Source organism: Antennarius striatus, chromosome 6 (assembly GCF_040054535.1).
Source record: "Antennarius striatus isolate MH-2024 chromosome 6, ASM4005453v1, whole genome shotgun sequence".
In the NCBI taxonomy this organism is placed as follows: Eukaryota; Metazoa; Chordata; class Actinopteri; order Lophiiformes; family Antennariidae; genus Antennarius; species Antennarius striatus.
This window is the reverse complement of record NC_090781.1, coordinates 22301442-22316887: the sequence shown is the minus strand read 5'-3', so window position 1 is coordinate 22316887 and position 15446 is coordinate 22301442. Positions and strand designations below refer to the sequence as shown.

The 15446-nt window shown below is 40.1% G+C and overlaps 1 protein-coding gene across 2 annotated transcripts; it reads right to left on the bottom strand.

Annotated features, from left to right (window-relative positions):
* On the bottom strand, positions 1 to 13977 carry porb (P450 (cytochrome) oxidoreductase b). Of its 2 annotated transcripts, XM_068317011.1 has the most exons (16): positions 13946 to 13977; positions 10740 to 10928; positions 6668 to 6716; positions 6438 to 6566; positions 6097 to 6249; positions 5374 to 5498; positions 4994 to 5083; positions 4315 to 4413; positions 4072 to 4188; positions 3868 to 3986; positions 3328 to 3509; positions 3076 to 3225; positions 2688 to 2955; positions 2197 to 2342; positions 1868 to 1953; positions 1 to 1757 (listed from the first exon to the last, which is right to left on the bottom strand). In XM_068317011.1, exons 2-16 carry the CDS (start codon positions 10907 to 10909, stop codon positions 1613 to 1615), a joined length of 2028 nt encoding a protein of 675 aa, XP_068173112.1. In that variant the 5' UTR covers positions 10910 to 10928; positions 13946 to 13977; the 3' UTR covers positions 1 to 1612. The 2 variants fall into 2 exon arrangements, with proteins under 2 accessions (XP_068173112.1, XP_068173113.1); XM_068317012.1 differs by lacking the exons at positions 10740 to 10928; positions 13946 to 13977 and adding an exon at positions 8403 to 8599.
* Between the last annotated feature and the right edge of the window lie 1469 nt (positions 13978 to 15446).

Here is a 15446-nt window from a genome sequence, read left to right as displayed (position 1 = left end):
TGTAAATAAACCTCAAAGTTTAATGACAAATCAATGACAAATTATTCAAATTCTATTCATTAAAAAAATGCATGCCTTGATAAAAGGGAATAATTACATCAAAAAATGGAATAAAAAAAGTGACAGTACTGGGTAAAGTGACAATCAAAATGTAAGCATGGAAGAAACAGAATCTACTACACAGACAGTGAAGCAGTTTTAATGCAACATACAGTATAAGGCAGTGTTAAAAAGGCACAGGCTGCACAAACTGGTCGGCCGGTCTCGTCAAGCCCCCCACCCTCCCCTCCATAGACATGCAATGCACTGGGATGAGCACTGACTGATGCATGCTGGGAGGCATGTTTGGGACATCTGGTCCACATAGTGATGCATATATGAGTGGGCAAGATGAAGACGCAAAACGAACGGAGGTGTTCATCGTGCGTCTGATAGCTTATGACGCAGAATTTCACAAATCCTCCGCCGTCAGATGCATAAAAAAATAAACAACTACCATTTGGGAGGTCAGATCCGGTTTCAAGCCTACATTTCAAATGGTTGAACATTTTACAAAAATATACGATGTCTAAAATTTTCCATCATGTTAAAAGATGAGCTTTTACAGGAAAGATAAATTCACATAATCTCATGTTTTTCTATGATCCCTCCACCTTGCATTCGTGTTTGCATCTCTCAAAAAAAAAAAAAGGTTTCTGCTCCTGATTAATAATGAACAGAAACTCCTGCATAAGAGGCGAAAATCCCTTGAAAAAATACAAAGGTATAAGGTAACTGTACCTATGATGCATGTTTGTTACACAGAACAAGTTCCTAACAAATAGCTGTACATGTTTTCTATAACATCGAATGTCTTTAGCACTTTTCCAAAGCACCGCTGGATCAACACCTTTCATGTCTAAAGCTTCTCTGCCTGAATCTGGAACACACATACTTAAACATTGACGTCATGTATAATACAAGATTACCTGCAGTTGCATTACAGTTACAATCTGATAATCATTTAGAAGTAATTACAAACATTCCAGGATGGCTGATGTGAAGGGGCGTCATACAATCTGACTTTTTAAAACGTGTTCAGCGGAAATCTATTCTGTACACCAAAAAATAAAATAAAATAAAATCCTGTGATCATTCAGTTCAGAAAGCTGCACAGCTAAACCGATGGGCACACGACTTTATTTTACTTAAAATTAAATCTGAAATGAAGATGACTTCAGTGGAAGCTTCACCTTCTGTGGAGATTCAACCCTAACCCGACCCCCGCCCCCACCTCCGACAGTACCCAAAGCTGCAGTCAAACACTGAGTTACACAGCTTCATTCTTTTACGTTAACTGTTTTCTGCAAACTAGACAGAGCGACCGCAGCTCAGGGTGGAGCCAGCAGACAGGCTACTGGTTCACATACATAAGACAGGAAATTACTGAATGGGTTAATGAACAAAACCTGCTGAGGTAGGGTTTGCCTCATGATATTCTGCTACCTATAGCTTTAATGAACCAAGGCGATTGACTGGTATCTAATGTTTTTACATTCGCTCCTGATGAAACGAGATAGAGTTAAAATTAGAACACTGAAAACCACAACGTGAGCAAGGAGCTTGTGGTTCTTTAACTCCAGACGTCTTGTGAGTAGCGTCCCTTGGTCATAAGTTTCTTGATGTAATCTGTCGCCTGGGTCCGCGTCATGGCGCCCTGCTCTTCCGCTATCTCGTACAAGGCCGTCTGCACATCCTTAGCCATGTTCCTTGCATCACTGAAATTAGAAAATGGATCTATCAGGCTTTAGGAATGGACATGAAATGAATTCATTCATTTCGTTTGAATAAATCACGTTTCATGTGGAGGTTCTTCTGGTCGACTTACCCGCAGACGTAGATGTGAGCGTTATCCGAGTGAATCAGCTTCCAGATGTTCTCTTTATTTAGTTTTAGCAGATGCTGCACATACACCTTCATTTAAAAAAATAAACAAACAAAACTTTAAGTGCATCAACATTATGCTGCAAATGTGCTATGTAACTGAATATTTAAGAAAAACCTTTAAGTAAATATACAGAGAAAACATTTGATTTATCGTGTTGACGACCAGTCGATATAAATAGACATTTATCTCATCTCAAACCCGCAATCTGCGTCTCACACTGCAACACGCTCAAAAAGGAAGGCAGCAGTGGTGAGGAGGGACCAGCGTACCTTGTGTTCCTGGTCTCTGGAGAAGGCAACGCTGAGCTGTGTTAACACCTGATTCTGCTCTGCGTCCTCCAGCTCCTCCTGGTAGATGTAGTCCTCGTTCTTATGTCTGCAGCCAAAATACATCACCGTCTCTCCAACCTCTTTTCCTGTCGTGATGAAACAAAACAGGTTATGTCGAATGCCTTTGAGATTTCTGATTTCTACCTCTTCACGCATTTATCACGTGGGCCTGGAGTCTTAACACTGTGTTCAATCTAGTCGTCATCTATTCATACGTCAACCTCGCTTAGGGACGTGGTTCAACATCCGATGTGGGAAGTTCATCTGAGTGGATAAACGTTTATTACAATGTGGTGTAGTGAGAGAAAAAAGCAAACCTTTTCACATAAACGCCTTAAAGTCTTGAATTTATGTATGAACAGATGATGCTAATTTCTCCAAAAATCCTTAGAAATACCAACACAACACACACACAATGTCTACATCAATACCTTGCTGCTTGAGCCAGCCCCTCTCTTGGATGAAGCCCATGAAGGGAGCGATTCCTGTCCCGGGGCCGATCATGATCACTGGGTTGGTGGCTTTGAAGGGGAGGCGGAACTGGGACTTGCGGATGTACATGGGAACCGTGGATTTGTGGCCGTTGTCGGTGACCAGTTTGTTCTTCAGCCAGTTGGTGGCGACTCCCTTGTTAATGCGGTTAGTCTTGGTTTTGTATTCCACCACTACTGCACAGATGTGGATGTGGTTGGGGTGAACCTACACGACACAGGGGAGTTACCCACAAGCCTCTACTTCAACTCTCAGATCTGACCAAGATAACAACAGTGAAATGGATGCTGCTGCTAGTTAGAGGCGATCCAAAGGGGGGGGGGGTACCTTAGAGGAAGAGGCGATGGAGTAATAGCGAGCCTGGAGACGAGGGAGCAGCTCACACAGGTGGTCAATGGGAGGCCTCAAAGAGGGCATGTCCTCCAGGATGGCGAGGATGTTTCTGCTGGAATCCAACACCCAACTCTGGTAGAGAGCCTGTGGAGAAGCAGCAATAAAAAGACAATCAAGGCATTAAATAAAGGTCAGAGCATTCATCTGAAGGCATCGTGAGTTTGTTTTGATGAATCCATCACTGACCTTTCCCTCAGGCGAGGAAGAGGCCATCTTGCGCATATTCTCCTGGTCTTTGGTGTCAGAGGCGTACTGCGCCAGCTCATACAGGACGTTGGTGCGAGGCGGGTGTGTGATGTCCAGGTAGTGAGTGAGGGCTGTGCGGTAGGTGGTGGGGCAGGGGAAGGGGTGCTTCTTGTTGGATTCCTCTGTAAGTTAAAAAGCAGAAATCGTGTTGGGTGTCTAGAGTGATCGTAAATACGTCGTGATCAAATGATCAAAAATTCATCATCATGTAGAGATGATCTATAATTGTGGTTGATTTATGTTTGACATTATGCCCCAAAAACTTAAAGTGTAGCTTTCAAATTACAAGAGAGAGACTATAATAAAAGTTCCTCGGCCTTGATTGATGACACTAAACTCCTATCACAGCAATAACATCCAGTTGCTCTAATATAACAACACCAGAATCACGCATGAGATGAGGCAACAGTAGATACGAGGGGAGGTTGCCGTGACGGACGATTAGTATTTTCAAGGTGTGTCACGCTCTCAATGCCATACCATCAAGGTTGTTTAGAGAGATAACCACGTCGAGGTCCACTCCAAGGACTTGTCCCAACTTGTTCACCAATGCAACGTCGTTAGTTGGGAAAACAGCCACATGGTCTCCTGACTCATATCTGAAAACACACCACGTGAGCAAATCAGACTTTTTACCTGTCATTATAAAACAGGACGTGGAAAGGTATATCCAACCAGTCCCACCTGATCTTGGAGCCAGTTATGTCTAATTCCAGGTGCATGAGATGTCTATCGCCAGCTTTGTTGAGACGCCGGTTGACTGTGACCGGGGCAAGGAAGGGGTTTTTCGAATCAAAGGGTCTGAAAACAAAAAGAACATTTAAAAAGTTACAATGCAATTACAAAAGATGGAGCTTAAGGTAATAAGTTTTGAAAGATGGGTCACTTAAGAGATGTGGGTGAAATGTAAGCAATGACAGCACTTACGGTTTCTGGACCTCAAAGCTCTTCAGGCGGCCGATCTCTCCTGTGTACACTTTATTCATGTTGATGTCGGTGTGTTCCTTCAGCTCGTACTGCCGGATACTGAGAGAGGTAACGACTGTTAGCGTCTTCAGACTCTGCTAACAAATGCTACGTCCTACACAATAACATTTAGTCCTTGTTAACTTTATGCATAGATGGAGGGGAGATGGAAATCTGATATGTCCTGATTTGGGTTTCTTTAATCTTAGTAAAAAGCTCTAGACGTCTCAAAAAAACAAAAACAAAACAAAGGACACAATCTGGATGGAACCCGACCCTCGTTTAGTGCAAAGTTTGACATACAAATACACGTGTGAACGTTTTCTGTCTTCAGCCTGTGATTTATTTCTAGAGTTACTCAATCAAAACTACGTCTTCATTTTCCTCAATGAACTGTTTCAGTGTGAACAGCAGAATCGTTGGATGTAAATGTAATTTACCGGAACTTAGACACTTTGCTTCAAACTGGAAAACAGTAACTCTACTCAGAAATCTTGATCATGCTAAACAAAGTAATCCATTTACGGGTTTTGAAAGGACAAAAATGGAACAACTTCACACTCTCTTCTCGTATGAACTGTTACCAAATATATGGTAACTGAACAGCATTAAAAGAATGATGATGAAGCCTCGAACGAACCTTGATTCATCTCCTAAGGCTTCCACTCCAAAGTGCTCACAAACAGCTGGCCAGAACTGTTCCCTCCATGAAATGAAGTCTTCTTCTAGACTGAAAGACAAAAACCAAACATTTAAATTCATACTGAAACACACTCAAATTCATATTTTTAGCACAATAGATATACTTAATTTGTTATTAACAATCGGGTAAAACAGATACAATAAACTGTCTTGACATTATTTCCGGCAAACATTTAGATAACTTTCATTATCCTGGAGTCAACAGGACATAACAGTGATGGGTTCATGGAATTAGCACTATGTGGCTAAAAGAACTTGTTCTCAACCATTTGACCTCACCAAGTTAAAAGGTAATTAAAAAACATTTAATTTACTTACTTGCCATCATCATCTCCTAAGCCAAGGTCAAAGATGCGCTTTGCACCGAGTTCTTCAAGCCTTTTATCAACATATTTTCCCATTGCGTTGTAGTGTTCATATGTTTTGTTGCCCAAAGCAAATACCTGAAGACAGAACACAGGGAGAAGCATCAGTATGTGGTTTGGTTTCATCTCAAGAACCAAACATGTACTTGTGGTTTACATTTCCTTATTCTTCAAATTAATAAAAGAAAGTCACCAACGATAATATTTCAATATCTGAATGACTTTAGTTTAAGGATCGAATTGCTGTTTCAGAGAAATTAAAAGAACAAAATTGAACCCCAAACCATACGATGCTAACAAATCCCTCTCATAAAAAAACAGTAGCTCTGCTACAGAACAGAGACGACAGATAAAATAGCAGAGGAAGGATGAAGCTATGCCAAACAATTTAAAAAGATTATCCACAGTCAAATTCTTCACTAAATGAGGCCAGAGATGCTGCAACAATGACCGGAAAGACAGGACAAACAAAGCACTATCTGTCACGATGTGCACAAAGCTTGAAGCTGCGCCTGCTTTTGAGGTCTGGAAGACAGAGAAGTTAACTTGACTTAACTCTTTTTGCAACGCAAGCAATTCAAAGTCTGTGTAATCTAGAAAAGGTGTGATTCTTAATGAAGAATCACACCTTTGTAAATAACTCAAAACTGCTGATAGACAGACGTTGAAGACTCACAGTGTAGTTTAGTCCAGACAGGTCTTCATCATCGTTATCCTGAAGCCAGTCATAGAAGTCCTGAGCGTTATCTGTCGGGTCTCCTTCGCCGTACGTGGCCATGCAAAATATGGCGAGGGAGTTTTTAATCTCAGACAGCCGGGATAGCTCCGCCTGAAATGTCACACAGAAGAATCAGACATCAGACACTCTACAGGATGCTTGTATTCTGGGCATCAAGAGTTTCCATGATAACAGAATTAACAATTGAAACACACAAAGAGTTATTTAACTTAGCACAATACCAAGAAAAATAGTGAATACTAGAAATGCAGAGATGTGTGAAAAAGAACCCAGTTTACCATTTCGTACTCTTCTGGATCGGCTGACATCCCCTTCATTCCGTATCGCTGAGCATCTTTGGACAATCTGTTGGCAAATTCCTCTGCTGTGCCCGTCTGGGAGCCGTAGAACACAATGATGTTCTTTCCCTGGTGGGAGTAAGAAACGATGCCTGTATTGTACTGTGGTGCCTGAAACCTTCAGAGGATGACTGAAGTAAAAGGAGGAACCTAAACGTAAGATCACTCACAGTTTTCTTCATTTTCTCGATGAAACTGGTCTCTCTTGTTGTCGGTGCTCTGGGAAGAAATAAAAGAAGTTTAGCAACATTTCATTAAAATATTTCTTCTGCACAACAACTGAAAACTTGAGTCAAATGTATTACACAGTAAAGAATGGCGTGAACAGATTGTTTAAATTATCTTCGAAAAGAAAGGAACCGCACTTCCAGTTTTTGAGAGGAGCTTTAAACAAATCATCGTTTTTGTTAGTCAGTGTCAGCAAATGTCATGTTAAGAAATAAACTGGGGTTCATTGTCTGATAGATAATCACTAGGGGTTCATCCACATTAATTTAGATTTGTCCAGGAAGAATTACTGATCAAAACAACACGTGTTAACAGTGTTAATTAAAAACACAGAATAAAAGGCAATGCCGCCTCACTCAGCATCAAACGTCTGGATAGACAGCTGCACCAAAAAGGAAATAAAAAAGGTCCCACAAAAGCACAAATGGCATGAAAGAGAAGGAAAAGACGATGTGTTCATTAACTCTGTCTGAGGGGGACTGAAGTACGAAGACATCTGATTCCATTTAGTCTCCAACACAGTCAGAAAACTTGTAAACTAAGGAAGGAATCCATACAACAGCAGCGTGCAGAAGGAAGGCATTTGGGACTGCTACCCAGCATGCCAGAAAAATCACCTCTACAAGAGTAGTTTTATGTAAGAATCCGAGTATAGGTGCAAGTTTTTATGGACGGAATAAATAATCAATAAACACAAACATGTTAACTACAAAAGTAAAGCCGGCGATACATGAAGACTGAATACAGCCTGAACCTGACTATTTACTGGACAAAAAGTAGTGTTGTTGAAGTTAAGGTTGTCGCGCCGCGCCGCCACTTCGACGTTAATGCCAAGCAAATGAGATCCTAATCTTTTCCACATTGAAACAAACACTGTCACGCTTCCCTTTGACACGGAGGTGACGATTTAAAGTTTAGTATAAACAGTTTAGAGTTAATCATTTATACACACACTAAGATTTCACCTCATTAATCCACCCAGGAATGTTTCCTGCCCAAAAACGCAATCTGTCTTCCACAGACTCAGAAGTGATCTTATAATACGATAATTAACAGCGGGGTTTTTTTGTGTGTTATTTACCAGATTTATCCTTTAAACATCCCAAATGAAACAGAAATCAAACACATGTGTTTCCTGAGATTTTTCAAACTTGTGGCAGAAACAGAAGAATAAATGAATCATTTCGATGAAGATTCTAACAAAGAAAGGAACTTTTGATGATGGTTGCTTAAGCAACAATGTTTGTCTTAAGAGCCAGAAAACACTAACTTTTCGTCTTTTTAACAACATGATTCTCCAGAAAACTGTGACGGAGCAGCTCCGCCCCGAGCATGGCCATTACGTTTTCAGCTTACCAGCCATGCGTGGACAGAACATGTGGTTTTTCTGCGGTCTTTATTTTGAAAAGTCACACCACCAACTACTGGCGAAGCTCATATATTACAGCGGTTTCAAATGTTTTTGTGGTTCTCTGAGCACCAGGATCGCTTCCACAACATTGTTGTAATAAACGTAGACCTTTTCTGAAGTTTTGGGGTTTTTTTAAAGCTAGACCCTTTGTCACCCAACAGTTACACCCCCACGTGTGACCCTGCATCATCACGCCAAACAGCATCTGGTTTGAAGCACATTTCAAATGCCCTGAGAACACACTTTGGTACGAAACTCTTACTGACCTTTCGGCGGCATTTCTTCTGTCCTCTGGTAGAGAGAACACACAGCCCATGGCATGTAACCCTGCAGCTCACCACTGCCTCTCGCACCGCTGGCTCACCACGCCGGGAAACCGCCACGGTCAAACTCAAAAAGCAGGACGTCAACCCTCCACAGCCAGGTGACAGAAAAAAAAAAAAATCTAACCGGTCCAGAAAGGCAGCCAGACGCTGTTGGGTTTGGGGAGAGCTGCCTGCCTTCAAGCACGGAGGCACCGACACGATCCGAGTCGTGCCTCTTCCTGTGCTGCTCTGAAACAGTAGCGTCTGTTCTCCACATACACAGAACTTCACCACACACACACAAGCGCACACACACACACAGCCTACAAGCCTTGTCAGTATCTGGCAACCACTGAAGACACAATGGTGGGAAACTGACTTTCCCATAAAATCCAGCCGAGCTGCAGACCCACAATTTTGACTCACAGGAGCGCGCAGAGAAAACGCTCAGGCTGAAAATGCCTTCCTCCTCCTCGTCATCCTCATCCCCGTTCCCATTCCTCTCCAGCGCGGAAGATACGGAAGACAAAAAAGATCCATTCTTAGAATTTAGCTAGTTATTAGAGCAGTCCTACGGTGGACTGCTGAAGAGGAGGTGTGTGGGGGGGTGGGGGCTGTGAATGGCAATTCCTTTTTTTCCTCAAGTCCCCGCCCCCGTCTTATAGGAGGAGAGAGGAGAATGTCACTGCTATGGCAACCTCATTTATCATAAAAGGATTTGGTTTGTGACAGATCCTCACACACACACGGAAAAGAAAAACACGGGAAAAAAAAAGGGGGGGGGGGGCAGATTGAAAAAAAAAGTAACTCGGGGCAAAGAAAGAGTTGCTTGTCTTTTGCCTCAACTTTCCACCTTTGCCGAGGACTCACAAAAGGAGCTTGGCTTGCATTCCTCTTTCGCCCTCGAGGGAACTTTTAAAATGGGTTCAGGGCCTAAAACAAAAGCACAGGAAATACATGGAAGACTACACCCCCCTCCATAGCAGTTAGGTAATCGCTGCTCCCTTTAATGGGAGGGGACACCAGCCTGGGGTTGGTTTAGCTGTATTACTACTCTGCACAGACACTCGGTCCTCCTCAGGTCACACATGCTGGATGGGGAATGCTGTGGCCCTGCTTCCACACAAATTGTCTCAACTCCCCCCACAACGGCCTCCAACACTGTTTCCATTCACACAGCTACACAAGACCTGGCGAATGCCTTTTACTCGGGTGACTAAAGAGATTCTGTTGTGGTTGGGGAGGGACTACAAATGTGTCCAATAGAAGTAGAGTCCATTGAAAGGAAGCCAAACCTCCAGAACACCACTGATACGTGATGAGGGGAGGGAAGGAGTGGCTTGTGTCCTCAAAAAAAAAAAAAAAAGAGAAGCAGGCAAAGACAGATCACATAGAGTCTGGGTAAAAGAGCACGGCGGGGAGGGAAAACAAAGGTCAGTGCTGGTGGAACATTACAAGACATTCAAGGCCTTTCCAAAGTGCATGTAGTGACGGCGAAGACAGAATCGGATGACGGCCCGTTTCGTTCTGACCACATCCACGCTGTAAGACATTTGCAATTGAAGTCTTCATCCCCCACCTTATTTTGTGTAAAAAAAAAACAACTTCTATTTTATCTGTGAATGATTTGTCATTCCTTAATAGGTGGCGACAACCTCCACATTTAGTCCCACACTTTCTGTATTCATATACACATATATGTTCATGTAAAACACTCGCTGAAAGAAACAAAACATAAAATCTGCCATGTTTCTTCAACCCCAACTTGGAGCGTGTTCTCTGGCAGGCCAAACCATTACTTAGCATTACAAATGAAAACACACGAGCGTGCACTACAGCAGTACTGAATACATAGGGAACACGTTTGTGTACTGGTTCCCAATGTATTTAGTATTGTACTAATTTCTTTCTATTAACAGAAAATTTGAAAAAATACATGAAAATATGTTGAAAAAGAGCAAAAATTAAGATTAACTAAGAAATGGACCAATTGGATTTAATTTCTTCTGCCCACATTTATAAAAACAAAGTTTGGTCGTGATACTATTATTTAAAATTCTACCTAAAAAATATAGATCATTAAAATGAACATGTTCATGAAAGTCTGATCTAAATGCTGCTGAAAATGAACGGGATTGTAGTTGAATGAAGAATTTGAAGATCATATTTCCAATATTCCAATATTATATTGTGAAGATTTATTGTTCTGCGTGTGATGAAAATAGATTTAAAAATCTGTTATGATGAAGATCACCCAGCAAATAGAAAAAGACTCTTATGATTCTAATGGAGACTCACGGTGTGTCGATTTTCTTGAATTCAGGGATGGGTTCGGGCTTCTTGCGGGACATGAACCAGTAAATGACAAGTCCGACGATGAGGGAGAACAGGAAGAGGTCCAGGTTGCTGAAAAGAGGCTCCTCTTCATCAACCATGGGTTCAGTGTGGGTGGTGGTCTCAGTGTCCATGTCTATTTTTGTTGAGACACTATGGGAAAAGAATGTGTTAGAACAATCTATAATAAAATAAAATAAAAAAAACACCCAGTGGTCAGAGAGAAAGTTATTTAATCAGATCATTAAATAAACAACATTTCTCCCAATAGCGACGTTTCAAACTATTCATCAGCAATTAAAAATGCAGAATAGTTGAACAGTTTGGGTCAGGGGGTGGAGTAATTTCTCACTGTTTGACTACTTTAAAAACTGAAATCTAACTTTAAAAATTCCTCAATATATAAAACCAAATCATTTTTTAAAATTTGTTTCAGTGCTACAGTGTTTGTTGAAATTCAGAGTAAAATAAAACTGGAGCACAGAACTACATATGACTGCCAACACATGCAGGAAGCCTTTTTCCTACATCAGGCATTACTCAACAATTTGTTGTACGTCTTGTAAACCGAGATATGTCGGGGTTTTCTCACTCATTATGAACAGCTTTATTCACTCCAAGCGTGAAGGAACTTTAAGTTCTAACTTCTCAGGTGTCTGCGTGGTTAAAAAATGAAAACAATGAGAGATTAGTTGATCCTTAATGCTGGCTGTGTTACGTTGACTGACATGTTTTCATTGGCATTATCATTTGAGAATTTTACATGGAAAAAACATCTCTGCAAAGGATGTTTGCTGTAAAATTACAGAGAACTGATTTCTTTTAATAATTTCAATCATTTTACGCTATGTGAGTTGATTTTCACTGTAATGTCTTTTTGTCTGTGTTATTGCTGTTATGTGTATTTATGTTATGCATATTTATGTAGTTATGTATTGTCTTTTTGTCTGTGTCATGCTACTGTTATGTGTATTTATGTATTTATCGTGAGCAGATGACATACTGAATTTACTCCGAGATGAAAAAAGAATCTATCTAAAGAATCAATCTATTTATCAATCATTTGAAAACATTGTGTTTTGGGCATTAAAATTTACAATGAAAATCAAACAACCTACCTCAAAGTAATTACTTAAGAACTTAAAATAAGACATGACCAGACCAGAACACTTCATAGTTATAAAATTAACTTGACAGTCCTGGTGGGTAAAGAATCTTGCAGCACAGCTAAGGAAGCAGTCATCAACTAACTGGAAGGCTGGTGACCCCCCCCCCCCTCTCCCCACAGTCTCACAGCAAAGTGTCCTTGACAAGACACTTCAGCAAAGATACAGGTGTTATTGTGTGAATGGATATTGCCCCTTGTGAACATGGTTACTTGAGCATTTTTCAGTGCTGACAAGTAGCGTCTGCTAGCTTTATTTACGCAGCAAACCAGTTTCCAATATTTACGCAGTTACTGCATGCAACTCATGACTAGAGTGAAACCACAGTAACAAGTCTCCCCGACATAGGAGCAATGTTAGTTCAGCAAAACAGATTTATTATTGTGTACAGTATCCAAGGCCATGACACTGAGAGCATTTCAGTGAAATGTGGCTGAAGTGATCTCCCAGTAGAGGCAATTAACAACCCGTATGGAAAACACAGAGAACATCTTGTCTCAGTTTCATAGTGTGTTTTCTAGTGGATGTCTTGGGATCAAACGTGTTTGTTTGATAGTCCAAAAGTTAAGTCAAACAGATGTTAGCAGATAGAGGTGAAGTTGTGTTAATGGACAGGTTTTGGGCCAAAGAAGAGTAAAATTTTGAGACAGATCAGGTATGGATTGAGATTCTGGATAAGTTTGCCGTTTTTAATATTGTAAAATAAGAACCTATAAGACATTTTTCCCAGTGTAATAATAAAGATATTACAGGCTAATCATAAAAAAAACCCACCTAGACATGGACAACGCATGACAAACTATATTTATCATGTGAGATTATACTATACTGTATACTTTGAAGGATGTGGCCACAGAGAGAAATGAGGACACAACACTAGTACCAATGTGTAGTTGAGATAATGCAGAATCATTCAAATACGGATAAACACATGATCCCAAATGCTACAGGTGCATTTCCACATTCATAGAGTTAGACTGTATGATTTCTTTTGGCATGAGTCGGATTTAAGTAAAACAACATCATCGTGGTGATTTCCCAACACTATTCAGTGGATGACTTGAATGAAATCACAATCAACCCGAGGATATATTTTAAAACACCCAGAAGACTGTTCCAGATCCATCTTCAGATTTTAACGATAGTGACGTTTTTGGCTCAGATGTTCCCTCTCAGTACTTTGTAAGGGCTATTATGTTAATGAAAGCTACTAGAATACATTATGTTTAACACATTTTAAATATAATGTACACAGAAGCAAAAGTGATTGTATAATAGATAAGATGGGATATAATAAGTTCCCTCTGACATGTAGGTTATTGCATTCTACTATCTGCCCAGCCAAACTTTATACACACTGCAGTATTTGCTTAAGTGTAAGGTCGAGTATGAAACTAATGAATGAATGAATGAGCTGTGGTCAAGGTTCAACCCTCAAGCCACCTCCTGTGATAATAGCTGAGTAACTATCTAACAGTGATAGACAACGTAAAAAGTTGAGTCAGTGAAAATGTTAAGGTACGACTCAATTCTACAAGTACTGAGAAAGTCTCGTCGGCGGTCAGAAATAGTGACTAGAACAGCCAGTGAGGATGGCTTTTAGGGCCCCGACTATTACCTGGACCTGGTCAAAGCATTAACAAATGCTGACCAGCATTTTTGGTCAGCATTTCTTAATGCTGACCAAAAACATAATTCTGTCGATACTACAGGTAAATTCAGGAATACAATACTGTTGGATTAAATCTGATCTGCTCCACACTTATTATTATTATCTAACACTTTTAAGAAACCAGACTTTCTGCAATAGTTAGCCTGAGTTCACGTAATAGAAGAGTCAGCACTTGAGCTAACGTTGGAAAATAAACCGAATATTTGTCTGAATTTTACGTTTTTAGCTTTAATGTGAATCTATTGTGGATAATCTGTTGTTATTATGGAATGCCACCGACCCCGGCTCGATGTGCAATAATTTCAAGCTGATAATTTTGGTCAGGCACTTACCCTCGCCTCTCTTCTTTGTGTCACGCTCTCACACTGCTCAAAGCGGAAGGAACATTTACGCGACGACGGAGGACCAAACCAAAATGGTCCTAACAGCGGGGGGGGGTTACTTGCGCTTTTAACATAAAATTAATCCAATCAAAAGTTAACTTTATCTTCTCTACCAAGTGCTAAAACAAATATTATTATTTTTTTGTTTTACTTAAAATACCTCCTGATTTTGACAATTAAAATTAAGCGTTACTATTTTCATTTTATTTTATCATGTGTCTAACTTGGACTGGTCTACAAAGGCATTACCTAATGAAGCGTGCGAGTTAGACACGCAATAATAAATGATTGTCCACGGGCTTCTGAGGAAAGGGTCATGGTTATGTAATTTGACGAACAGAATGACGTACGTGTCCCTGGTGGACCTTCAGACAGACTCATTACACATGTTCTTCTTCCCTCAAATGATGTTTATGCTCAGTTAACTAACCTATATTTATATAGACAAATCAGCTGCTAAATATCACGGTGCCGTTTTATTGACGCTCCACTACAAGTAAAAGTCATACTAAATTCAGAACTACTATAAATGAGTTTTTTGATAGGAAAATAGACCCTGTCAATAGGGCTATTTTTAGTTTTATTACAGTCAAGAATTATTGAACTTCAAAAGCTATGTTTTTCATTTTAGATTGAAAATATGAATACAGTTAATAAACCTTGTGTTCTGATCGATCTGCACAGGTAAGATATTGTTGGGGCACTTTTTACAGCTCTTGTGCAAAATGTCGGTCTTATGTAACTTTTCTTTACTTACCAGCTCTCAGGCGGACACAGGAGAATGACATCAACTTGAATTTTGCATTACTGTCTCTGTAGCTTTGTTTGGAAAGGTTATTTACCTGGACTTCTTGATTTTACAGAGTTGACTAAAAGCACCAATGGGGTTGTTGACAAGTCTTGATGTGTTTTCAGGTATAGTTTTGCAGGCCACTTTGCTATACCTGTACACGTAAAGCATGGTAATTAATATGCCAATAACATAATTTCTGTAACATAATTACGTGCACATCCAACTTAAACGCAGATTACAGAACAAACAAATTGATAGGATAATCAGGACTGTACTTGATATAAAAATATAAATGTAGGCAGTTTATTTAAGTGGCTGGTGGGGAGTACAGAAATTTTACATCTTCTGAGATGGCTTAAACATTGACTGCCATTAAGGACTGCCATTAAGTCACATGTAGGTGAAATATCTATTATCATGACCTGGATGATTGAGAATCTACATTAACACATAAGTTAGAAATTATGTGAAGGATTAAGAATGTTCCAGGAGTTTTTATTAATTGTGTCATTTTAATTTAACCAGTTATACAAAAATAAAAACTTGTTGGTATTGCAAAGGACATTTTCACCAACAAAACTGATTGAATTGTGCTTCTGGCATTTTCCTACATGTTATAATATTAGTCAGAATAGTTATAATAATGTGATAAGGTAA